The following is a 26968-nucleotide window of genomic DNA, read 5'->3' on the forward strand; positions in this document are numbered from 1 at the left end:
TCAAATGTTGGAGTTTGTTTTATTGCATGACGTTTGCATAAGAAAAAGTAGTCTTGGAAACCGTAAGGCATCATGCAATCACTGATAAGCGGATTTTAACTGTACACAAGATAGGCAGACAATCTAAAATTGAAAAACTATTTCCAAAAAGTACATAAAAGTTTCACATGATGAGCTTTTAAATATGGTTTATATTTGTAGTTTCACATCGTTAAAAAGTGCTTCAAATGTACCGATGGGAAGCTGATCTTTATAAACGGTGATGGATTGATGTGGGGTTAGAAACTGTAAAAACTATCTGTGTGGAATTAGAAAGCTAACATTGTGATATTCAAACTTGAATCAGTTTGCAATTCCCACTCAGGTAGATATATTAATAATCTAAAAACACCTATTCTGAAACCAACAAAAGTCTATTGAATTCAAGTTATGCATGTTGGGGGATGGATCTCTGAGGGCTGGAAGTGTGTGGGCCGGCCGCTGCTAATCGATGTACTGCGCCATCCAGCGGAAGCCTTCTCCATAGCCCTGCCTTTTTAGCACACTGCACATGAACACTTCCAGAGGCCGGGCGTTAAGCTCCTTCAGTGACACACTGCCCTGGAAGAGAAGAGAGCTGTTATGTTGAGGTCTCCTGCTTTTTTTTGTTTTTTGTTTTTTGTTTTTTTTTTTGTTTTTCGAGACAGGGTTTCTCTGTGTAGCCCTGGCTGTCCTGGCACTCACTTTGTAGACCAGGCTGGCCTCGAACTCAGAAATCCGCCTGCCTCTGCCTCCCGAGTGCTGGGATTAAAGGCGTGCGCCACCACGCCCGGCAGGTCTCCTGGTTTAATAAAAGTTCTACTCTCAGCAGATTGCAGATTCTCCTTCAGAACAAAGGGTGTCAATGATGAAGGCCCGGTTGTTTGGCATCCCTTACTGTGGAGTCTTCCTATGACAATGCGGCCAGTGAGTAGCAAAGATGTGAGCATAGGAGGTGCAAAGGAATCAAAATAATCTGACCTGAGTCTCCACGCCCAAGTGCCGGGCATGCCTGTATTTCTTGCACTTGGGAGCCTGAGGTGGGAGGGTCTCCAGCTCCAGGCCAGCCTAGGCTAGGAAGTAAGGCCCAATCTCAAAAACCCAAAAGAAACAAATGCAAGCTTTCCTTCCTGGTGGTAAGGTGGTGGTACACCCACGCAATCCCAGCACTCTAGGGATCAAAGTGCAAGGCCAGCCTTAACTGTAATGAGACCACGGCCCACTACTGGTGTGCAGCAGATTTATGACAGGGAAGGCAGAGAGGGCAAAGATGTCCACAGCAGTAGAGTGCTTCCCAGCATGGACAGAAGTCCTACCTAGAGTTAAATCCCTTCCTCTGCTGCAGTTTTCCTTTGCCCTGAAGGAGCGTGTACACACTAAGGAGGGTCTGTTTATAAACTCTGACATTTGTCGCATGGTTTATCTGGAAATATTTCTTTTACTTTGTTGTGTTGAGACCAACTATGTAGCACCCAGGGTAGCTTTAACCTTGTGAACGTCCTCCTCCGGGGCCCAAGCATTAGAATTACAGACATGGACTACCATGTCCTGTGGCTTTCTGCAACTTTCTGTACTGGCACCCCATCCCTGGCTGGGGGCAAAGAGATGGCCAGTGCTTAAGAGCAAGTAAGCTGCCCTTCTAGAGGATTTAGGCTCAGTTCTCAGCACCCATGTGGCAGTTCACAACAGTCTGAACTCCAGTTCCAGGAGATGCCCTCTTCTGGCCTCCTTGGGCACACAGTACACGGACAACATGCAGGCAAAACACCCATAACATAGAGTTAAAATTTAAGAGGGAGGGGTACTGGAGACACGCACAATAGTTAAGGGCACTTGTCCTTGCAGAGGAGCTGGGTTCAATTCCCAGCACCCACAGGACGCTGCTACAGAATCCAACAGTTCAAAGGCAGGCACACTGGTGTGCGTCTATGCTCTCTGTCTTTGTGAGGTAAAATCAGGAGAGTCAAGAGAGCTCAAGACAGCCGGGGATAGATCATGAGCTCCTGTTTAAAACAAACAAACAAATTAAAAAAAAACAAAAAACAGATGCTGGTGAGATGGCTCAGAACTGACTGCTCTTCCTGAGGTCCTGAGTTTAAATCCTAGCAACCACATGGTGGCTCACAACCACCCATAATGAGATCTGACACCCTCTTGTGGTGCATCAGAAGTCAGCTAGGGTGTACTTATGTATAAATGAATCTTTGGGCTTGGGTGAGCAGGGTTGACTGGAGCAAGCAGAAGTCCTAAAAAATTCAATTCCCAACAACCACATGAAGGCTCATAATCATCTGTACAGATACAGTGTACTCACATACATAAAATAAACAAACAAACAAACAAATAAAACAATAAAACCCCAAACAAATCACTTTTAAAGTTTACCTTTCTTTTCTTTTCTTTTTTTGTTTTTTCTAGACAGGGTTTGTCTGTGTAGCCCTAGCTGTCCTGGAACTCACTCTGTAGACTAGGCTGGCCTCGAACTGCCTGCCTCTGCCTCCTAAGTGCTGGGATTAAAAGCGTGCGCCACCACTGCCCAGCTTTAGTTTACCTTTCTTAAGCTGGGTATGGAGGCCCATATCTTTTATCCCAGTACTTGGAAGGCAGAGGCTGGCAGATCTCTGTGAGTTTGAGTTCAGTCTGTTTTACATAGTGAGTTCCAGGACAACTAGAACTACATGGTGAGACCTTGTTTCAAAAAACAAACAAAATAAAAACAAAAGGTTTTACCTTTCCTGTTGTCTGACCATATAAACCAAACATCTCTCGTAACCTCTCTTCACTGATGGCTTCAGGTCTGTCGATCTTATTTCCAAGAATTAGAATAGGCACGTTGGCAATGGTTTCATCTGTCATTAGTGACTGAAACAAAGCAAATAACAGGAAAGACAAGTTGATTTAAAGCCATCTAAAAAGCTTATTTTGAAAAGATACCAAATAGCCAAGGACTCAGTCTTCACTGTATCATGACACCCTGCTGAATCACTCTCCAGCCATCTTGAGTGAGCATTAGAAACCATATGCTAGATTCTCCTATCTCTAAAGCTCTCTGGAGATGCTCACTATGCAAATCACTAAGGGAGCATGGTCACCTTGGAGGTGGGACAACCCAGCTTCACTTCTGGTTCAGCGACTAGATTCCAATCTTGGGCAATTCCCTTCTCAGAAGATGGAGAAGGAGCAGCACCAACGATTTAGATCCTGGCCTGAGAACTGAGGGAAGCAATACTGTGTGTAGAGAGGACAGCACATAAGAAGGAGGCAGCAGCTAACAGACCCTATCTCAGACCACGGAGTGTCTCTGAATAAAGGAACAGTCGGGCTGACCTTCAATCAGATCAGAGATCTCCTTACTCTGTGGACCCATATTTAGCTCTATCTTGCTGGAAACTCCTGTGCCTCTTTACAAAATATCTGACCTAGAAGGAGGGGTGCAGAGGGAGTGACCATGCTCCTACTTCCTTCTGGAAGTGGTCACAAAGATGGCTGGACAACTGCTGAAGGGCTGGAATCCTGCGATGGTGGCAGGACTCAACAGGCATGCACACACATGCAGAGCACACTCTGGAGAGGGTGAGCGCGGTCTTCAGAGGCGCTCCTGTTAGCACCTCCTCACTAGCCACAGCCAGTGCACTCTATTTCCTCGCACTCTAACAGTCAGCACCAGCTCAAACCATCCCTGACCCAGTCAGGCGCTTCCTCAGACAAAGCTGAGAGTGGCTCTCCGACAGCTCCAACTGCAACTATCACCAGGCTGCCCAGAGGGAGTTCACTGTGTTTAGTTTAATTATTCAACTTACATCAAGTTCTTCTTTTGATTCTAACAGCCTTTCATGGTCTGCACAATCCACAAGAAATACAATGCCATTGATAGCAGGAAGGTAGTTTTTCCATACTCTTCGGGCTAACAAAAACAATCAGGAGTTAGGATTTATGTGTTGGTCAAGCCTAGCGGATGGTTTGATGGAAGAGTCCAACCAGGCCTCCAGTGTACTGGCGCCTCCCTTCGGCTGCTATTTCACTGTACAGCCTTTTCTGCCAAAGGCTTTAGTACCAAATCTTCCCCAGAACACCAAAACAAATGTCAGACCCTCCGTGATTCGGGCAATGAAATCCTTTACGCTTCCCCATTAAGAAACAGACTTAGGAGCAGGAGAAATGGCTCGGTGCTTAAGAGAGCTTCCTGTTCTGCCAGAGGACCTTAGCTTGGTTCCCAAAACCCACATCAGGTGGATGACAACTGCCTGCAACTCCAGTTGCAGGGGAGAGGACCCAACATCCTCTTCTGCTTCCACAGGCGCCTGCACACACACGTGCACTCACAGACGCAGCGACTCTCATTAGTAAGGTCACTAGAAAACCACTATGAACTCTCATCAACTAATTTAAGCAGTAAAGACAGTGTGTGTGTGTGTGTGTGTGTGTGTGTGTGTGTGTGTGTGTGTGTGAGTGCAGTATTAATTTCTTGACATTTCTCACTTCTGAGGTTTAAGTGATAAGTATGAAATCAACAACAGATTGGTGTTAGTGCCAAGTACAAGCTTGGCAAGTAAACAGAAACAAATTTAATTAATGAAAATATTCTAAATAGTGCCACCAGCTAGGGGAAAATGGTCAACATATAGCCTTGTAAGAACATTCCTTCCTAAACTCTGAGAGCATTCAGACGGGGGCTGGAGCCTCAACTCTGAGAGCATTCAGACGGGGCTGGAGCCTCAACTCTGAGAGCATTCAGACGGGGGCTGGAGCCATGGCTCCGTGCTTAAGTTGGATGCTCCCCCCTCCAGAGGACCAAGGTTTTGTTCCCAGCACCCACTAGGTTTTCACAATCATCTCTAACTCTAGTCCCAGGGAATCTGATGCCCTCTTCTGACCCTGAGGGCACCAGGCACACATGTGGTACACAGACAAGCATGTATGAAAAATACTCAACTAAGTAAATCTAAACACAAAGCATTTTTCTTTCAGTATTGGAGAAACATCTCCCCACTGTCTTCAAGCTTACCTTGTTTCTCATGACAAATGTGCTGCTTCTCTGTTTATTATTTTTGTGTGTGAGAGTGTGGGGGGAAGCAGTCACACCACAGTACATGTGTGGAAGTCAGAAAACAAATTTTGGGAGTCTGCTCTCTCCTTATACTCAACTCAGCAGCAAGCACCCTCGGCTACTGAGCCACCTTGTTGGCCTGATATGCTTTCCTCTCTCTTAGCTGCGGTCTCTGTGGGCCCCATGTCTTTCTGCTTCCCTCCTCTAGGTGTTCTTCTCTCAATTAATGGCCCAAGCGCTTTCATTTCTGGGGCTTTACTGTTGTTTGCATCACATTGTGCTTAGTATTCATTGAGCTCTTTGCACTTGAGAGGTGACAGTTTTCTTGGATTTATTGTACTTTATATGCATAAGTGCTTGCCTGCATATATGTCTATGCAGCGCATATGTGCCTGGGAGCCAAGAAGAACAAAAGGAATTGGATTCCCTGGACCTGGAGCTATGGGTGGCTGTGAATATCCATGTGGTTGCTAAGACTTGAACCCAGGTCTTCTGCAAGAGCAACAATGTTCTCAACCACTAAGCCATCTCTCCAGCCCTAAGTTTCCATTTTCATCAGACTGGAAAAACTGGGATCAGATATTTCACTTAATTTTTTCTATCACTTTCCTAGGGAATTCCTGGTACACATGCATTTTACTCCAGCTTTTTAAATGTTTTTTATTTTATGTGTATGAGTTTTGCTGGTATGTATGTGTGTCTGACCACGTGCATGCAGTCCCCAGAGAGGCCAGCAGAGGGCATCAGATCCCCTGAGACTGGAGTTACAGAGGTTGGGAGACATCACATAAGTGCTGGGAATTAAAACCGGGCAGTGCAGTCAGTGCTCTTAACCACACTGCCCCCTCTCCAGCCCATTCTTCAGGTTCTTAAAATGTAGGTCAAGAAAAATCTGATAAAAGTCAAAGGTTTCTGAATGTTCAAGAACAAAAAAGAACTAAAAAACCGGAGCGCCTTGATTCTGGCATGTCTCCAGCACTGCTGGCTCACGTGCATCCATTGCAGCACTTGGCTTCTCCGCAGTCTTGGTGCAACCACATGAACATGTTTTTTTTTTTTTTTTTGGTTTGGTTTGGTTTTTCGAGACAGGGTTTCTCTGTGTAGCCCTGGCTGTCCTGGAACTCACTTTGTAGACCAGGCTGGCCTCGAACTCAGAAATCCGCCTGCCTCTGCCTCCCAAGTGCTGGGATTAAAGGCATGCGCCACCACGCCTGGCCCACATGAACATGTACTGGGCACATCACACCACAAAGCTCCAAGCAACACTGCTTCAGATGCCTTGGCTCGGATTCCCGACTACTGTGTGAGGAATTGCAGGGTCTTAGCTGTGCAGACAGTTTTCTGCTCTTCTAGAAACATAACGGGCTGGAGAGGTGGCTCAGTGGTTAAGAGCACTGGCTGCTCTTCCAGGGGACCTGGATTGACTCAATTCCCAGCACCCACGCGGCAGTTCACAACTGTGTGTAATTCCAGTTTCAGAGGATCTGACACCCTCACATAGACATACATGTAGCCAAAATACTAATGCACATGAAATAAATTTATATAAAAAGAAAGAAACATATGGTTTAATTTCAGAAAGCAAAGGCTTTCAATATTTTCCTACCAGCATTTCTCAGTATGTAAGTATCAAACTAATATAGCTCTGCATTGTACTGTTTTTAAAACTGCTGCTTAAGTTGCTGATTGCGGTTGCATAAAAAGAGGGTAAAAATCATTAAATCATTAAACACCGAACATATAAAACTAAATAAATCTTAAAAAGAGAAAGAAAGAGCCAGGTGTGGTTGTGTACACATTTACTCCCAACATTCAGGAGGCAGAGGCAGGCGAGTCTTGAGTTCTTTTTTTCTTTTTCTTTTTTTTTTTTTCGAGACAGAGTTTCTCTGTATAGCCCTGGCTGTCCTGGAACTCACTTTGTAGACCAGGCTGGCCTTGAACTCAGAGATCCGCCTGCCTCTGCCTCCTGAGTGCTGGGAATAAAGGCTTGCGACACCACGCCCGGTGCGAGTCTTGAGTTTGAGGCCAGTCTGATCTATAGAGTGAGTTTCAGGACAGCCAAGGCTACACAGAGAAACCTTGTCTCAGAAAAAAAAAGGGAGTTTAAAAAATGTTAAAGACTGTCTCACAGTAAAAATATTCAGCTATCATTTAACTCTTTATGTAAAAGTAAGCGAATATAGCCATCTTATTAGTATGCAAATTTGCCTTAATCTTTAATAAGTGGTAAAATTATATGCATATATATCAAAGAATTTTTACAAATAATTCTTTGATTTATTATTAAAAATTAATTAAGTAAAGTCTAAAAAATCATTTTTAGGTAATTTTTTTCTTGAGACAGGGTTTTGGAACAGGGACATCCTTGGCTGTCCTAGAACTCACTCTACAGAACAGGCTGCCCTCTGCCTCCTGAGTGCTAGGATTAAAGGTGGGCACCATCACCACAGGCTCAATTTTTATTCTTAAAAAATAAATTTTATTATTTTATGTGCATGCATGTATTGCCTGCATGTATGTATGTATGTGTACTGTGTGTACCTGGTTCCTGTGGAAGTCAGAAGACACCAGAGCCCTTAGACCTGGAGCTAAGGACAGTTGTCAATAGCCATGTGGGTGCTGGGAACCAAACTTGGGCCCTCTGGAAGAATAACAAGTGCTCTTAACTCTCCAGCCTCGAGGAAACAATTTTCAGACTACTCTGATGAGAAGTAACTAATGACTTGAGCTTTATGGCCTAGCTGAAAAATATTGTAGAAATGAAATTTCAAGCAAACTCCATTTGATTCTATATTTTATCTATCTATAGTATTATTAGTAGTATTACTAATGATGTATCTGTGAGTACAAGTGTGTGCGTGCAGAGCAAACTTGTGGAGTTTAGAGGATAGCCTGTGGATTCTGTTCTCTCCTTTCTCCGTGAATGCTGGGATTGAACTTAGGTTTTCAGGTTTGCAAGGGAAGCACTCTGACCCACCAAGCCATCCTCCCAGCTCTAGATTCTAATTCTCTAATCTTTATACCCCAGAGATTAACACATGTGTGTCTTAAATGTGCTTTCACTAGCCACAGCCACTGAAAGTCTTTTCCAAATATATGTCACAGGCTTTAAAAATATCTTATTATTATTTTATGGAGCTGGGAATGAAGCCCGTGTGAGGTGGTATGCCCTCACACAGCATCAGCACTGTGGGCTGGCACCCCACACCAACACCAGGCTTTAGGGGGCCTTTATGTCTAGAGCATTTGCTACCTGTGCTGTATCATGTGACCCACATGCTAAGAGTTATTGGGGTACAAAAAAAAACGGTCAGGAAGTCCACAGAAGTTCAGCTCAGGGTTCAGGACAGTCCTCCTACACTTGCTGCAGTAATGTGCACAGAAGCACTAAGTTCCATAAGGACAGCAGAGCACTCCTAGCTAGGGAGGCTTCTCCAGGGAAGAGTCACACCTCACAGATGGGACTCATGAGCAGAAGCCAAGGGGAGAACAAGAGGGCAGCTCTGATGGGAGAAAGGACCAGAGAATTCAGGATTATGACAGCTCTGCCTGTTATGAGAAACAGGTTCATGGGGTTCAAGAAATGGTTCAGTGGTTAAGAGCACTTGCTGCTCTTCTGAAGGTTCTGAGTTAAATTCTCAGCACCCACATAACAGTTCACAGCTGTCTAATGCTGTGTACTGGAGTGCAGATGTACATGCAAGTTACCCATACACATAAAATACATAAATAAACAAAACAGGTTAGTTGCTGGAGCTTTTGGGGGTGGGGGCACAGTATCGTGTCTTCATAATATGATTTTGACAACAGGTGAGGTACCCTGAAGCAAAGAGAAATTCAAAGCTAAATTTTCCTCATACCTCACCCACAAGCAGTTCAGGGACTTCAGGGAATCAGAAGTTCCATGTGTCCAGTGACGGACAACCTTAACCTTTCTCTGCCTTACTTGAAGAACACGCAGTTCCAAGCTCTGAACCATAATGGCCATACTTACTAAGTTAAGATTAAAACAAAGACGAAGAGAAATAGACTCTTACCTTGCACGTGCCCACCGAGATCAAAAGTTGTAAACGTCATGCCAGCAATAGTAAGCTCTTCTGAAGCTAAATAAAAACAAGATTATTTTTACAACATAATCAGAAATCTGCCAGGCACATGGACTCATGCCTGTAATCCTAACACTTTAAAGTCAGGAAAAGCAGAAGTTTAAGACCAGCCTTGGCTACAGAGTAAGTTCAAAGCTAGCCTGGACAACAAAGACCTGTTTGTTATCTTCCATTTACCTCCTCATTGAGTACATGTTTCCCTTTAAATCTGTGGTCACTGATCTTCTTAAATTTAAAAGAAAGAAAGAAAAAAAAAAAAAAAAAGGGTCAGCAAGATAGTTCGCCAAATAAAGGTGCTTGCCAACAAGCCCAGTGATCTAGACTTGACTCCCCAGAGCCCTGGGCACACGAAAGATTTGATGTCCACAACCGTCTAAGTGCAGATGTGCCCGGCCTTGGACTAAATCAGTATAATGAAAGAAACAAAGAAGTGTTACAACCTTAGCTTTTTGAGATGGTTCTTATGCAACCCAGGGTGGTCTTGAACTTGCTGTGAAGCAGATTACAGGCATGGTCCAGCATGCTCAGTTTATGCAGATTATGCACAGCTGCACGAAGACTAGGCAGATAGTCTGCCAACTGAGCCACGTCCACAGCCCACCACAGCTGTCTCGATGTCCCTATCAATCAATCCTACCATCCCTGTCACTTCTGAGTCTGTTCCTTCTGATTGATTACTGGTCTCACTGATTAACCTACCTTTTGCATGTCTTACTAATTTTACATTGTAAAATTATAATATATACTAAGTTTTACTGTATTTTTCAAAGTTCATTGTAGTGAGATTTTTCTTACTGCAGATGTGGTTCTTTGGGGAGGTCTGGCTTTTCTCTCACACCTGAGTTCAAAACCACCTGGCACAAAGCCAGAATACAGAAGAGACTGTTTCATTCTCTTAGGAGTGCGGTCCTGTGCCAGGACTGCAGGGTTTGGTTGATTGAGGTGGGAAGATCCATCCTAAATACAGGCTATATTTCATGCTCAGTGCTTGCAAACACCTGTGCATGCATATTCTGTCTAGTTACCTAGTGTGTAGTGGAAAAGACTTTCAGACCCTGTTGTCTTCCCTCATGGCCTATAGAGAAGTTTGCCATAATCATAACAAAAACTTGCACGTAAAACTACATGGTGCCAGAGCATTAATTTCGTTAAGGAACTCTAAGCTGGCTGAGGTAGCACACACACACATCTCTAGATGGTGAGTCTGAAGTTAACCTGGGCTACACTCAAGACCCTATCTCAAAAACTAAAGGAAGAATTATACACAGTGTTTCAAGTAAATGAAATGCTTAACAGAGTCTGTGTTCAAAGTCTCTACAATAAGGAAAGGGCAGTGCTTGGCTATGCTGCCTACACACTCACATGGTTACATCTGTACACACTCTATTGAATTAATGTAGGAGACTGCCAGTGTCTCAGACTATCTCCTCTCCCTTGCCCATTAGCCCTCACCTAGACCTCACCCCTAGAAGCAGCTCAAGTCTATCACCACAGACTCTTCCGACTTATTCTAAAATGGTCATGTGACTTCCTGTTGGTCACTCCCTCCTGGAATGTGTCATGACTGAGGTCTCAGTTGGTAGAGTTTTTGTGTCCTGGCTGTGCCTCCCAAGCGTTGGCCCACAGGAGCGCACACTGGCTTCCATTCCTTTCTTGCAGCTCCTGCTGCTTCCCCTGTCTTTCCTGCACAGGGCTTCTGGTAAACGCATATTCTCACTTTCCCATATAAACATCTAGTAGCTCAATTGCCAGATCAAAAGACAGACGGTTGTTACTTTTTCTACATATGCTTTAAATGGAAAATGTTAAGTTAGAATGAATGTGAGATGCAAGGTAGCTGAGACAGCACCTGCTCTGTGCCCTGCAGGTTCCTGTGTCTAGATCCAGATATGACATACAACAGGTGCTGAAGAAAGAGTTGGATGTGGTGGCGCACGCCTTTAAACCCAGCACTCGGGAGGCAGAGGCAGGCAGATTTCTGAGTTTGAGGCCAGCCTGGTCTACAGAGTGAGTTCCAGAACAGCCAGGGCTGCAGAGAGAAACCCTGTCTCGAAAAACAAAAAAAGAACTGTTTGTGGGAGAAAGTGAAGGGATCAGTCCCAGCAAAGAGAAGTAAACTACTCGATCATCTCTTCTAACTCTGCCATGCCCCCCTCCCTTTTTAAAAGAAGAATCGAGCTCTCATAAAATATTATTTATTTTTATTTTATGTATGTGCAGGTGTGTGCTTGCCGCAGGCACATGTGTATGCCAGAAGACAACTCGGTGGGATGTCACCATGGAGCCCTGGCTGACACAGAATTTGCTATGAAGACCAAGGTGGCCTTAAATGCACAGACCCACCTGCCTTTACTTCCAACTGCTGGGGTTAAAGGTGTGTGCCACCACGCACATCCTTCAACTGATTTATTTTTAAGCTGTTATCTGCCTGGTTTATAATCTTTTCACTGTGACATTACATATAAAAATTAACCTTGTGTTTCTTTCTGCTACTGGCTCTGTCGTTTCTTACTCTATAGCATAGGCTGGGCTCATGGTATAGCTAAGTGGAGGGATAGAAAGGGCTGAGCATTGCTTCTAGATCTTAATTTGTGCTCTGGGAACCAGGTCAATTACTACTTACCCAGCTATTTTAGGAACAGGATAAACAATCTCACACCTTAGCCATCAAAAGTCCAAAATCAAAACACTTTGAGGCAGGAGCTATGACTCAGCATCACTCACAGGGAAGAAATACTTACTGGGATGTAACGTTGGGACGTGCTGCCCGAGCCTGTCATCTTTCAGCATGTGTAGCAAAGTTGTTTTCCCGGCATTATCCAATCCAAGGAATACCAGTTTACCAGACTTTTTATACAATCCTGCAGAATAAGAGCTATAATCAGTCAGAGTGACATTAGACATGGAACATGAAAATTACTTTATATTTGACATGACTTAAAGTTACACATAGTTATTATTAAGATGCTTGAAATACAACTTGAGAATTCTAGAACTCCTGAGTGCATGTGCGCTGTCCTTCCCCAAGTGCCCCTCTTTAATGTCTGTGCTTAAATCTATATTAAAACCTTAACAGAACCCAAATTTACCACACCTACAATCCCAACAGGTGAGAGATAAAGGCAGCAGAACCAGAAAGTCAGGCAATTTTTAGCTCTACAGCAAGTTTAAGGTCAGCCTGGCCTACATGAGACCCTGTCTCAAAAAATAAAACAAGCCAGGTCAAGTATGGTAGTGCATGCCTGTAATCCCAGCTCTTGGGAGGCAGATCTCACCTGCTTAACATAGTTCCAGGGCAGCCAGAGCTATGTAGAGAGATGTTTAAAAACAAAAGAAACAAAAAACAAACAAAACAGGGGCTGGAGAGCTGGCTCAGCAGTTAAGAACACTGGCCACTCTTCCAGATGGACTCAGGTTCAATCAATTGCCAGCACCTGCATAGCAGCTCACTACTCTGTGTAACTTCAGTTCCAGGGGATCTGACACTCTCATACAGACATGCATGCAGGCAAAATACCAATGCACATAAAATAAATTATAAAAAATACTAAATGTAAAAAACAAAAACCAACAATAAACAATAATCAGTTGTAACTCTGCCTCAATAAGTACATTTAGCATAAACAAGCTTGTTTAAGCTAAGCTTATCTTTAAGTTTTCTGATCTTGTTTTTGTTTTTGTTTGGCAGTGCTACCCCCAGGATAGGATAGGCAAGTGCTTTCTATTCTGACTACACCCCAGTCCTCTTTTTGCTTTTTATTGTAAGACAGGATCTCACCAAATTGCCCAATTTGGCTTCAAATCAATTCATTCTGTTGTTCATTCTAACTTTTAATTTGTGATTCCCCTGCCTCAGTCTCCTGAGTACTTGGACTGAGTAGTCTGTACCACCAAGTAAGGCCCAGCTCTTATTTTCAGGTTTTATTTTATTGTATTTCATGTGTATGGCTGTTCTGTGTGCTGTGCAGTGCAGTGCCTGAGGTATCAGCACACATAGGTATCGGGTCCCTAAAACTGGAGTAACAGATAGATAGATAGTGAGCTGCCGTGTGGGTGCTAGGAGTTGAGCCTAGGCCCCCTGCCCCCTGGAAGGGCAGGCAGCTGATACCTTTTAACCACTGAGCCATCTCCTCAGCCCTCATTTTCAGTTTTAAAAGAACAACTTAAAATCTACACATTATCCAGGCATGGCAGCATATATGTGCAATCCAGCATTCACTGGTGAGATAGAGGCAGGGATCATGCCAGTTCCAGGCCAGCTGGGTTTCATAGCCATTTCTGTCATCTTATGTACTTAGGAGGCAGAGGCAGGAAGAACATGAGTTGCAAGCCAGCCCGAGCAACTAATTAATTGTGTTCCCATTACAAGTTTTAAAATAGGGCTGTGGCTATAGTTCAGTGGTACTTGCCTTCCATATGACTTGCCTAGTATATGCAAAGCCTGGGTCATATCCCCAGTACAATCCAGACAGACAGACAAGTACATGGATGTATCTGTGATCTGGGTCTCAAACTCACAAAGGTTCACCTGCCTCTACCTCCCCAGTGTGGAACTAAAGGTATACACCACTAACTCCTGAGCACTCAAGGTTATTTTTTATATGATTAATTTATTTCTATCTACGAAAAACATCATCTTTTCACTTTTCTTTTTTTTTTTTTTTTTTTTTTTGGTTTTTCGAGACAGGGTTTCTCTGTGTAGCCCTGGCTGTCCTGGCACTCACTTTGTAGACCAGGCTGGCCTCGAACTCAGAAATCCGCCTGCCTCTGCCTCCCAAGTGCTGGGATTAAAGGCGTGCGCCACCACACCCGGCTCCATCTTTTCACTTTTCATGTGATCTAGTTTCTTGAAGAGACAAGTTGGTTACTGTATGTCTTTCCATAGTGTACAGGCATTACCTTCAGTTGAGAAAGGCTTCACCTCTCCATACAGTAGACATGCTGACCAGAAGCAACCTTAGTTCCTAATTATTCGAGGTCTCAGATCACAGCTTCAGTCTTGTGAGGGCTGAGGTACAGGTGTGCTCTCCCACACCTGGCCCACAATTATGTGATTTCAAGGGGTGAGTCACTTGGATGTATTTCATAATCTCAAAGCTCACTTTCTTAACCACAGGCTTATATAAAGGCGCTCTCTACAAACAAATGCATAAACAGGGTCAAATGCAATAGCTACAAAGAGCAAAGCCGAAGTTACCTAGAAACTGCAGCACACTGCTGAAACCACTGTAAATCCAGTCAAATATGAAGGACATATCCAGATCTTACAGGGTCTGAAAAACAAGGTTTAGTTAGACTTAACAGTCAGCATGGCCAACATACACAGGATACTGACAGATGTTAAGCAAGTCTGCGTAATCTTCTATCATTATGTAAGTGTTAAGAACTTTATATAAAGCAGGGCTGATGAGAGGGCTCAGTGGATACAGACACCTGGGGTCAAGCCTTGGGACCCACTTGGTAGGAGAGAACCAACTCACAAGTTGCCTTCTGACCTCTATACATACACTGTGGTGCACATAAACATATGCATGTGTGCATACATAAACAACAACAAATCCCTGTTACCCAGGCTGATAGAACCTCATCTATGCTTATGCATAAATCTCAAAATGCCATTAAATTTCAGGCAGGGACCATTCTTTGTCCATGGAAGGAACAAAATGAATGACAACAACCAGGGATGGGAAAAAAAAATTAAGAGCCATGTGTGATGGCCAACAACTCTAATCCCAGGACTCAGGACAGAGGTGGATCTCCGCAGTTGAGGCTGGACTGGTGAACATAGCAGTTGTAGGCCAGCCACAGCTATAGGATGAGATCTATCTCAAAAAGCCACTCATGGTGACACATACTTGTAACTCCAGCCACTGGGAAGCTCAGGCAGGACGATTATGAATCCAAGGCCAACTTAGACTATAAGGTAAACTGTAAGATTGTATCTGGAAAAAAATTGGGGGCTGGAGATATGGTTCAGTGGTTAAGGGCACTTCTGTTCTTCCAGAGAGCCTGAGTTCAGCTGCCAGTGCCCACGTGAGGGCTGACAACTACTCCAGCTCCAGGGTCTCCAACGATCAGTTCTGCCTCTGAGGGTACTGGCTTCTCTCTCTCTCTCTCTCTCTCCCTTCCCTTCCTCCCTCTCTCTCTATCCTTTTTCTCCCTCCTTCTCCTCCCCTCTCACACACAAATAAAATCCTTAAAGATTTAATACGACAAATTTTAGAAACAATCTGTGCTAAATATTAGATATGAGCTATTTATCAAATCCTTGTTGTAAGAGCTGGGGATTGGGGAAAAAGAATAGGGAGAAAAGAAAAAAAGATGTTAAGTTTCCATTCCTGATATCTAAGGTGGTAAAAAGCTGGAGGGTCAAGAATTTAAGGTCATCTTGAATGCATAGTTAGTTCAAGGCCTGCCTGGGCAATGTGTGACTGGTGGATTTCTGAGTTCGAGGGCAGCCTGGTCTACAGAGTGAGTTCCAGGACAGCCAGGGCTACACAGAGAAACCCTGTCTCAAAAAAAAAAAAAAAAAAAAGTAACAATGATCAGTAAGGCCAAGTGTGGTGGTGTAGCCTTTAATCGCAGGCAGACCAGGCTATACTCGGACTCCATAGACCTACCCAACTCTGTCTCCCAAGTGCTGAGTGGGATTAAATTTGCTGCTGCCACTGCTACCTCCTGGCCAAATTTTATTTTTATAGCCCAAGAATTCCAATTTGGAATCAAACACATGGAAAATCTATGGGTGTGTCAGTAACACAGGAATGAGAACCTTGAGCAGGATGCTTATTCGTGAATTCTAGCACTTGGTGGGGATGAAGCAGGATTTTGAGTTTAATGACAATTAGGCCTGCACAGACTGCTCCAGGCCAGTCTGGTTACACAGTGAGACCCTGCTCAAAAATATCCCTTCCCTTCAAAGTTACACATCCTCTTACCATTACTCTCTGGATGACAGGGACACTGAAATGTGTAGGGGCTGAGGGTGTAGGCCTGGTATGCACAAGGCTTTGGGTTCAAGATCCAGCACCAAAAAACAAAACAAAATATGGATAGAAATTGTTACTTAGTGCAACCTAGCTACATAAACGCAATTTGGACAAAAACTACTAGAACTTTATGTGTTAGAGATTTACTGCTGTGAATAGACATGACCAAGGCAACTCTTATAAGGACAACATTTAATTGGGGTTGGCTTATAGGTTCAGAAGTTCAGTCCATTATCATCAAGGTAGGAACATGGCAGCATCTAGGCAGGCATGGTGCAGGAGGAGCTGAGAGTTCTACATCTTCATCTGAGAAGACTCACTCTCAGGCAGCTAGACAGGTTCTTAAAGCCCATGCCTACATAACACGCTTCCTTCAACAAGGCCACATCTCCAATAGTGCCACTCTCTGGGCCAAGCACATTCAAACCACCACATTCTAAAATACAGGTTCTCACCTATAATCCCAGCACTTAAGCTAAACAACAGGCTTGGGGAGATGGCTCATCAGTTAGGAGCATTGGTTGCTCTTGCGAAGGATCTCGTTTCAGTTCCCAGCACCCACAGGAAAGCTCACAACCACACAGAACTCCAGCTCCAAGGTATCTGACCCCAGATCTCTGAGGGCACCAGGCACACATGTGGTACACATGTGCAAAATACTCATATACATAAAAAAATAAACTAAATCCAAGAGGAGGAGGAGGAGGATTGTTGTGAGTTCAAGGCCAGTCTTGGCCACATAGTAAATAACAGGTCACCCTGGACTCCAGGGGTTTCGTGGCTCATGCCTGTACCCTCACTGTTTGGGAAATAGAGGCAGGAGAACCAGAAGTTCAAGATCATTCTTGGTTATATAGCTAATTTAAGGTCAGCCTGGACTACACAAGATTTTGTCTTAAAACAACAACAGACGGTCAAGTGCCTTGCCTCAGCATAGGTCTTGCCTCAGCATGTGCATCTAAGCAGCCCGAGTCCACGGAGTCCTGACAAATGCAGCTCAGCTATGCAATGTAAGGCGGACCAATACATGCATGTTGCTAGCAAAGAACCCATCACATGTCTTTCCACATGTTTGCTTTAGAAGAACAACCTTTCCCCTATGTCTGCTTCAGCGAAACATTCCTTCACGAGTCTGCCTTAGTCTTTCATCTGTGTTCACTTCAGGAAAACACTCCTTCATATGTTTGCCCCAGCAAAACATCATCCAACACAACTGATTCTCCAAAGAACTGTTAAGTTTCCACCTCCAGTCTATAGGCAGAAGCCTGTATTCCTAGTTATTTGGGAGGCTGAGGCAAGAGAATCTTAAGTTCAAGGTTTGTCTGAACTGCTGAGTACACAGTTTAAGGGAAGCTTAGGAAATTTAGTGGGACCAATCCCAAAACCAGCAAAAGGGGGGTTCTGGATATAGCCTAGTGGTAAAGAGCTTAGAAGGCATTTAGGAGGGTCCTAAGTATAACTCCCAGAATAAAACTAAATAAGTAACCTGTTTAAATCATTACCCTTTAGCCTGCAGTGCTTAGGATGGAATCCTAGCCTTAGCCACGCTAGACAAGCACTCCATCACTGAGCCACAGCAGTGATTTTTTTGCTTGTGTGTTTGTTTAAATCACAGCTCACACTGAGTTAAGCCACAGTCCTGTGCAGGGCTTGCAGTGCAGTCTGTCTGCCCCCCAGAGAAGCCTCCTGGTTAAGAAATTTGTGTTGCTCAGCAGAATGATAGATGCCTGCAGTCCCCCAAACAAAAAGCCACATCCTAAACTACAACGTATCATTTTAAAATCTGTCCCCACTCCCATACACTGCCTCCAGAGCAGCTCTGCTAAACTGTATCTTGGCAGTGACTTGCTGCATACCTTGACAATAGCTTTTGCTGGGGACAGTCTCAGCTTTTACTTGTTACTTCAGTATAGCAATTGATGTGGCAAACTGTCCATTGACTCTATACACCCTGTACGATGGATGAAGACCTTCCACAAGTTTTGAGCTGAGAAATAATTCAACCAAATTCCTGGCCTAGTATTCCAGAACTTTCTCTACTTACCTCTTGGCTACCTTTCCAAGATTAACACACATCACTTCCCTTCTTGTAGTTTTCCCTGGGTCAAAGTACTGGTGACCCACACTTTGTCATCAGAATGTCCCTCTAATGTCTGCTTAAAATCCTCCTGCCTCTGATACCCACCACCGTGCTATGAATAAGTCATACTTGGCATGATCTTTTAGGGAAACCAGGGGTGGACCATGGAATGCAGGAAGGCCAGAAGAACCAGAGGAATGAGTGGCCAAAAAGGAAAGATGTTAGTGACATCAATGCAGCTGCAGCGGAGCCATGCCAGCTTCAGCTCCACAGAAGCAATTACTGACTGCCTGAGAGGCCTCCAATGGAGCTGCGCTGTCGGAGGTAAAGCAGAGTTGATACTAGCTCCGATTTAAAGCCTGACTTTGAATGAGTTGCAAGTTTCTTCTGAAATACCTGTGAGCATGTGGTAAAGACCAGGTAAGCTAAAATGTACATACACAAACACAAAACTCACCAGGGAGAAGGCTCAACAGGTAAAAGAGCTGGCCACAAAAGCCTCATACCCAAGTGTGCTCCCCAACACCCACCTAAAGCCAGATGGTGGCACACATCTGTAATCACATTACTCCTATAGTGAGATGGGAGACAGAGACAGGAAATTTCCTAGACGTTTGGGGGGAGAGGGCAGGTATCCTGGAGTGGAGTACACAACACAGCAGCAGAAACAAGAGAGACCCCGCTTCAATGAGATGGAAGGTGAGACCTGACTTGCCAAATGCATTCTCTGACCTTCGTGTAAACCATGCCTATCTGTATACACCATATAAAATGTACAATGTTAAGCTGGATGCTACTGTTATTGAGCCATGAATGAAGAACAGAGGCTAAAAGATAGAGGGACAGTGAGATTCTCTTCCTCTTTCCAAAAGTTTGAACCCTAGGCTGGAGTTGGCTCAGTAGTTAAAGTGGCTGTGCTCTTGCAGAGGACCCAGATTTGATTCCCAGTACCCACATAGTGGCTTACAATCATCTGCAACTGCAATCCCAAAGGATCCGATCCCCTCTTCTTAAATCTACAGGAACATGGCACATGTAACATAAATACAGGCAAAACACTGGTATACATAAAATAAATTTAAAGGTTTAAAAGTAAAAGAGAGGGCTGGTGAGATGGCTCAGCGGGTAAGAGCATTGACTGCTCTTCTGAAGGTCCTGAGTTCAAATCCCAGCAACCACATGGTGGCTCACAACTACCTATAATGAGATCTGACGCCCTCTACTGGTGCATCTGAAGTCAGCTACAGTGTTCTTATGTATAATAATAAATAAATAAATCTTTAAAAAAAGTAAAATAGATATTTTTTTCAAAGATTTATTTTATGTATGAGTACACTATAGATATCTTTTTTTTAAAGATTCATTTATTTATTTTATGTATGTGATTACATTGTTGTTGTCTTCAAACACACCAGAAGAGGGCATCAGATCTCATTACAGATGGTTGTGAGCCACCAAGTGGTTGCTGGGAATTGAACTCAGGACCTTTGGAAGAACAGTCAGTGTTCTTAACCACTGAGCCATCTCACCAGCCCTATAGCTGTCTTCAGACACAGCAGCAGAGGGCATTGGATCCCATTACAGATGGTTATGAGCCACCATGTGGTTGCTGGGAATTGAACTCAGGAACTCTGGAAGAGCAGTCAGTGTTCTTAACTGCTGAGCCATCTCTCCAGCCCCCAAATAGATTTAAAAACAAAAACAAAAACAAAAAACAAACATTTGAAATGGATGTGGTAGAATACTTTTATTATTCCCAGCTCTGAGGAGTCTAAGGTGAAGGTCCTAGGCCAGCCTGAGCTAGATAGCAGAAGTCTAAATATATAAATACATTTGAAATGGAATGAGAAAAATAAGAATTTCTTCTTCAGGAAAAGTGAGGGTTGGGTATAATGATGAACTGAAAGGAAAAACCTTCTGGAAGAGCTGGGCATGGGGTGCACACCTCTAATCCCAGCCTAGGGAGGCAGAGGCAGGTGGATCTCTGGGAGATGAAGGCCGGCCGGTATACAGAGTGAGGTCCAGGACGGAGAGCTACATAATAGAGAGAAAGAGGGAAGACTAATCTGATTAGGAGCTTACACTGAGAGCACCGCTTCCTGTATGAGTCAGAGGAGGGAGGCCCAGAGAATCTGACTTCCAAAGATGGAGAGGCATAGAGCCTGTTGGCACACACCTAAAATCCCAGAGTTTAGAAAGCTCAGTTTAAAGACTGACTTTAAGGCCAGCTTGGGCTACACATATATTGAAACCTGTCTCAAAAATAGTGGGAATGAGGAAAATTTGAAATATATAAGATAGGTACTATAATGGTGGATCAAGTTAAATGATTGTTCAAAAGGCTGGGGATGTACCTCGTGGGTAGCATGCTTACCAAGAACATGAAAGGAACAGGATTTGAGCCGTAGCACTGAGTTTATTTATTCCTTATTTTTAGTTTTCAAGACCAGGTTTCTCTGTATAACCCTGGCTGTCCTGGATCTCACTCTGTAGACCAGGCTGGCCTCGAATTCAGAAATCCACCTGCCTCTTGCTTCCTCATGCTGGGATTAAAGGTATTTGATACCACCACCAGGCCAGCACTGAATTTAACAGAAAAAAAAAAAGTTAGAGATCTAAGAAACATTTTCAGCAGTGGCAATCACTGATGTGTTTGTCAACACCCCTACATTACAACCCCACCTTCTGTGATGTTGGGCTTTAGAAAATTCAGGCTTCCAGGACAGAGAAAAAAGGGCCAAGGGGAGAGGGCTCTGAGTGTGACCCTGAAGCTGAGAGGAGCACAGAGAGCGCGAGAAGAGCACTGGAGGGCACAGTGAGAGGCCCTGGTGAGCTGACCCAGTGCAGGCTGAGCAGACAAAGGATCGGTGTAAGAACAGAGCTGACCAAAGGCAGGCTTCCACAGAACAGAGCTCACAGAGTAGAGGGAGGGTCTGGAAACCAGAAGACAAGTGTGGCTGTAGTAAACAGGGAGAGGGTGAAGCAGGCCAGGGTGCATCAGAATAGGAAGAGCAGGGTTCAAAGAAGTTCTGGTCTAGGTGGTGGCAGCTCTAAGGTCAGGCATGGAAAGATAAAGAGACATTGGGGTGAAAGGTGCAGGAAGCCAGGGTAGGAGGTGCCGCGTACACAGTGACAGGTCTTAGACTCATCTAAAAGAGCAGAGGGCACTGCTACACAGAGCAGCACTGAGTCAAGAGGCAAAGTCTTCACCGGGATGATGGTGTGTCAGGGGAGCGACAAAAAGTGGTGGCGAGGAGAACAGGAAAAGGATTTTCCTGCACGAGGGTGCTGCCAGTCTATGGTTATAAACTCTAACTCAGAAATTACCTACCTACACAGAGAAACTACTGGAGAAGATAGTCATAGTTCTATAAAATTATAATTTACTAAACCCTCAAAACAAGCCAGGAATTACTAAAATAATCTCTTTGTTTCTGTTTTGTTCAAAATGAAGCAAAAATAAAAACATCCAACTAAGAATAAAGCCACTTAGCTACAAACAGACACCTGAGCCCTGGGAACAGGTTACACAACCCAGGAACACATCACAGGGACGTGAAGAGCAAAGGTCACTGACAAGGAAACATTGCACGTCAGCAGATTTATTTATTGCATGAACACCAAACAGGAAAAGACTTTGCAATCTACTCAGGTAACATGAAAATCAGCGCAGTGAACAGAACTCAGGTTACAAATCACTGCTTAAAACTCTGTCTTGTTGAACTTGTATGGATAACTCTCCACGTGAAATGTCCACGCAGGCATATCTGCTTGAGAGCAAGCAGATTAGTGCTGTCAGAAGCAGGAGAGGAGTCTGGGCAACTGCTAATGGGAACAGGGTTGCTTTCAGAGGTGAGAAAAAATGTTCTAGAATTAGTGGTGAAGGTTGTGTAACATTGTGACTATACTGGGGACACCCTGCATACTATAACATGGAGAACATTACGGTATGTCAGGTCTAGTTCAACAAAGCTATCATTTGACATAAAAGCAAATAAAAACCTTAAATGAACATTTTATGTTTACAAATCGTTTATGAGGAAGCAGAATCCTTATTCTTGAAGTTTTTATTTTTAAAAGACAAGTTACCATGTAGCTCAGACTTCATTTCCCAAGTGCTAGAGTTATAAGCATGTCACCATGTCCAACTTAATAACTTTTAATATGAAATAAATCAATAGCATTCTCATTTTAAAATCTACTGACTTATCTGTGTGTGTGTGTGTGTGTGTGTGTGTGAGGGGTTCACGTGTCATGGCACCTGTGTGGAGGTCAGAGGACAGCTTTGTAGGAACTGGGGCTTTAACTCAGGCTGCCAGACTTGTGCAGCAAGCACTTTAACCAGAGGAAGCACCTTGCCAGCCCTGTTTCCATGTTGCATATGAATATATTGTCACTGAGTGCCACCACAGCAAGTATTAGGAAAGTATCCTGCAAACACAGGCACAGAAATTTCACTACAACCCAAAAAGTGTGGCACTCACCTGATCACAGCTCTAGGCTAAGGTTGAAGGATTCCTGGTTTGAGACCTGCATGGACTACATCATGATTCTTTTTTAATTTTTATTCTGTCAGGATCTTACTGAGTAGCCCTGGTTGGGCTGGAATTCACTGTGTGGATCAGGCTGGCTTTGAACTCAGAGATCTGCCTGCTTCTTTCTGCCTTCCCAGTGCTGGAATTAAATGTGTATACCACTATTCTTGGAGTATGGTGTGCTTGTAAGTCCAGCATTTGTGACATGACAGATCATAGTGAATTAAGGCCAGCTTGGACTAATGAGATTCTGTCTCTAACAGACAACAATGGCGACCAAAAACAGCACAGCAAATATAAGCAAGATACACAAGGATGAAAATGTTAACACAGGGGCTGGGGAGGCAGTTCAGACGTTAAGACCTCTTGTTCTTGCTGACCCAGGCTCAGTTCCCAGCACCCACATGGTGGCTCACAACATCTGTAACTCTAATTCCAGGGGATCTGATGGCTACTTCTGGTCCACAGGCATCAGGCATGCATGCAGTACAAATGCATATATGTAGGCAAAAGACCCATACACATAAATAGATGTAGGCAAAATACCCATAAAATAGAGCTTTAAAAAAGTCACAATAAAACTCATTATTTTGTATGCTAACTTACAAAAAGGAAAAAGAGGGCTGGCGAGATGGCTCAACAGGTTAAGAGTACTGACTGCTCTTCTAAAGATCCTGAGTTCAATTCCCAACAACCACCCGTAATAAGATCTGACACCCTCTTCTGGTGGGTCTGAAGACAGCTACAGTATACTTATGTATAATAATAAATAAATATTTGGGCCAGAGCAAGCAGGGACTGAGCGAGTGGGGTTGACCTGAGTGAGCAGAGGTCCTAAAGATTCAATTCCTGCCAGGTGTGGTGGCCACACCTTTAATCCCAGCATGTGGGAGGCAGAGGCAGGCGGATTTCTGAGTTTGAGGCCAGCCTGGTCTACAAAGTGAGTTCCAGGACAGCTAGGGCTATGCAGAGAAACCCTGTCTCGAAAAACCAAAAACCCAAACAAAACAAATCAATTCCCAACAACCACATGAAGACTCACAACCATCTGTACAACTACAGTGTACTCATATACATAAAATAAATTTTTAAAAAAAGAAAAAGAAGGATCAGCAAGATGGCAGTGGGGTATAGCAACTGTTGACAGTCTAGCAGACCAGAGTTTAATCCCTAGGACCCACATAGTCAAAGGACACCACTGACTTCCCCAGGTTGTACTCTGATCTCTACACACACACACACACACACACACACACACACACCCATACAAGACAAAGAGATAGCATGCTATCTGTAATCTAATTTACCACTAGAAACACAAAGGGCAGGCTGGAGACACAGCGCAGTTAATAGAGTGCTTGCTTAGCTTGCAGTCTGACAGCACATAAACCAGGCATGGGATAGCACACAGGCCTGTAATCTCAGCACTTGGGAGGTAGACATGAGATCCAAAGTTCAAGGCCAGCCTGTGCTACCAGGTAAAACTATGCTTAACCAAGTTCCGTTGTTGTCGTTGTTTGTTTGTTGACGGGGTGTCACTATGTAGCTGGCCTGGGACTTTCCGTGAGCCCCGGCCACCCCTGCCTGAGGGCTGCACTAAAGGGATGTACAACCCCATCTGCCTTGCACCGCGATGTTCTGCACACTAAATCTCAGAAGTGCTCTGCTTCGCACATCTTACCTAAAACAGCTTACGGGACAATAATTGACTCCAGCTCAATCCCCAATACAAAGCAATTGTATGAGTTAAACTTTTTAAAAGACTTATTTTATATATTTGAGCACACTGTCAGTGTCTTCAGACACACCAGAAAAGGGCACTGGATCCCATTACTGATGGCTTGTGAGCCACCATGTGGTTGCTGAGAATTGAGCTCAGAACCTCAGGAAGAGCAGCCAGTGCTCTTAACTGCTGAGCCATGTCTACAGCCCTGAATTAAACTTTTTAATTCATTTAATTTTTAAAAAGTGGGTACTTGTTTCCTCTGGAGAAAAGTGGCAGCCACTTGAAAGAAGGTTAAAACCACAAGAAATACAGCTTTAAGAGTGAAACAGGAGAAGAAAAACACCTTCTGTCAAAAGGAGAGTAGAAAAAAAGGAGGAAGGGAAAGAGAGGGAAAGAGGGAGAGAGAACACTTGGAGAGGCTGATGGGGGAGGATCTCAAAGAGGACAGCCTGGACTACACAGCAAGACCTAGTCTTAACAACTAAAAGAATGTTGTGAGCCTGAGCAGTGAACTTGGACTTGCCCCTAGTGGACTAAGAAAATCCAGACCGGTATATTTGATAATAAATTCAATCCTCAAAACACCACTAGAAGGCTATCCAGATGGCTTATTAGGTCAAGGTGTTATCACCAAGCCTGATGACCTGAGTTTAATTTCAGAAACCCACACCTTGGCATGAATTCCCTGATATGATCTTTAATACAGACACACTCATAATACATATGTAATAAAACATTACCAACATTAATAAAACAATAACCAAAGTTTTTGTAAAAGGTACATACAATGGAGAAACTTTATCAAGTTTTGCAAAAAAGTAATTTCAGTGAGTTTCAGCCAACTCTGTCCTGGAGAGCAGGGTGGGGATGAGGTGAATCACGACTATAGCACTCTAGTTTGTAAGTTTCGAATGAGGTGGCAGGGATTTCCACATCTGATAGACTACTCCTTTGTGTCAAGTCCTGCTTACATTTCTACTCCAATAGCACAAGGCAAAGGAAGGCTAGAGTTCACCGTATTCAAACTGCAAAACTTCACAACCACAAAATCGCTTCTCTAACATCTTGACAACAAGGACACTTTCCTTTTCTGTAAACTCAGAAATGCCTGGGAGCAGCTTAACTCTGAGAACAATTTTGTTTTCTTGAGATAAGATCTTCCAAGGCAGGCTTGGCTCAAATGATGCCCCTGCCCTCTTGAGTAGGTGGAATTGTAGGATCAGAGTGCCTGCCTATGTTCAAAAAAAAATGTTTTTAAGGTCAAAATATTGTGGTCACAAACCCAAATGTACCAAAAGGTGCAATGTTAGGCATGCATTGCCCTGTTTAACTGATGACACTCATCACTGGCAAACTGTAAAGTCACCCTTATTGGTCACCTGTAAAACAATTGACAGGGGTGTCTTCCTTAGCAGACTGCGGTGCTGTACAGGTGGCACCTTCTTTTTCACTGCAACTACTCTGACCAATATTTAAACAAAGGACACAGACATTCAGGGTAAGATGCCACCCACACAGAGCTTGATTTAAGAATGTTCAAATACGTGACAGTAAGTTCAATTTACTTTATCCCAATATGTTAAACTCCTGATAAAATTTTTCCCTTCTGTTAACAAGGCTACACTTGAACGTTTCAAAATAAATTTTATCTTGTCGTAAAATCTTGACTTTTCCCCCCATTAGTATCTTTCCCCTTCATTCAACCCGGTTTGAGCTACGCGGTAAGTACGGAGAATGAGGAGGCCCAGTGACCGCCACACTTACTGGGACAACACAGAGCCGTCCTAGCCTCTCCAGCTGTCTATGACCCCTAATTCCCTCATCCTACCAAATGGGGTAACTGAGGGCCAGAGGAAGGAAAAGAGGCTCGCGTGAGGTACTGTCACTCTTTTCTGAAATACTTGCCCAGTGGCAACCACTGTTTTACCCCTAGAGCCACTAGAGCGGTTCCCGCGGGTAGGGATCCGTGTTGCCCCTCACACTGCGGGGAAAAAAAAACAAACCCAAAAAACCCAAACCAAAAACCAAACCAACAAGCTCCCTGTTCGCGAAGGACCCGAGACAAGAGCTTTGGGCGAGTGGACAGCCTAAAGAGTGGCCTTCCGAAGGGCCACAGCTGTTGCCCGCTCTCTTGCCCGACGAGGGCACTGCCACTCACCTGCGACTCCAGAGAACGCAACCCTGCTCCGTGCCCGTCCTACACGCTCCAAGCCGGCTGTGCAAAGCGCTATGGCTGCCAGGGCCCCAGCTATCCTCAGCTCCTTCCGGGTCGGCGGGTGCCTCGCTAGTGACAGTCCGCAGTTCCCAGGCTCCGCTCGCCCTCAGTTCCGCCTCCTTGCGGTCTCGCCACCAATCCCTGTGCTCCGGACCACTTCACCCCAACCCCAAGAGGCATGTGAGGGTTTTTTTGTTTGTTTGTTTTTTTGGTTTTTGGTTTTTCGTTTCTTTGTGTAGTCCTGGCTGTCCT

General features: G+C 44.1%; 1 protein-coding gene across 1 annotated transcript; it reads right to left on the minus strand.

Annotated features, from left to right (window-relative positions):
- Positions 1–26800, minus strand: Sar1b (secretion associated Ras related GTPase 1B). Its single transcript, XM_021177578.3, has 7 exons — positions 26660–26800; positions 14369–14444; positions 11913–12032; positions 9103–9168; positions 3819–3922; positions 2749–2880; positions 1–600 (listed from the first exon to the last, which is right to left on the minus strand). Exons 2-7 carry the CDS (start codon positions 14424–14426, stop codon positions 484–486), a joined length of 597 nt encoding a protein of 198 aa, XP_021033237.1. The 5' UTR covers positions 14427–14444; positions 26660–26800; the 3' UTR covers positions 1–483.
- Positions 26801–26968: the final 168 nt, after the last annotated feature.

This window comes from Mus caroli, unplaced genomic scaffold (genome assembly GCF_978045245.1).
Source record: "Mus caroli unplaced genomic scaffold, Mus_caroli_1 scaffold_13, whole genome shotgun sequence".
NCBI lineage: Eukaryota > Metazoa > Chordata > Mammalia > Rodentia > Muridae > Mus > Mus caroli.

Coding starts and splice junctions, on each gene's coding strand:
- Sar1b (XM_021177578.3), bottom strand. CDS start 14,426: ATGTCCTTCATATTTGACTGGATTTACAGTGGTTTCAGCAGTGTGCTG. Junction 9,169..11,912: donor CGTCCCAACGTTACATCCCA/GTAAGTATTTCT, acceptor GTTTTTATTTAG/CTTCAGAAGAGCTTACTATT. Junction 601..2,748: donor ATGGTCAGACAACAGGAAAG/GTAAAACCTTTT, acceptor CTTCTCTTCCAG/GGCAGTGTGTCACTGAAGGA.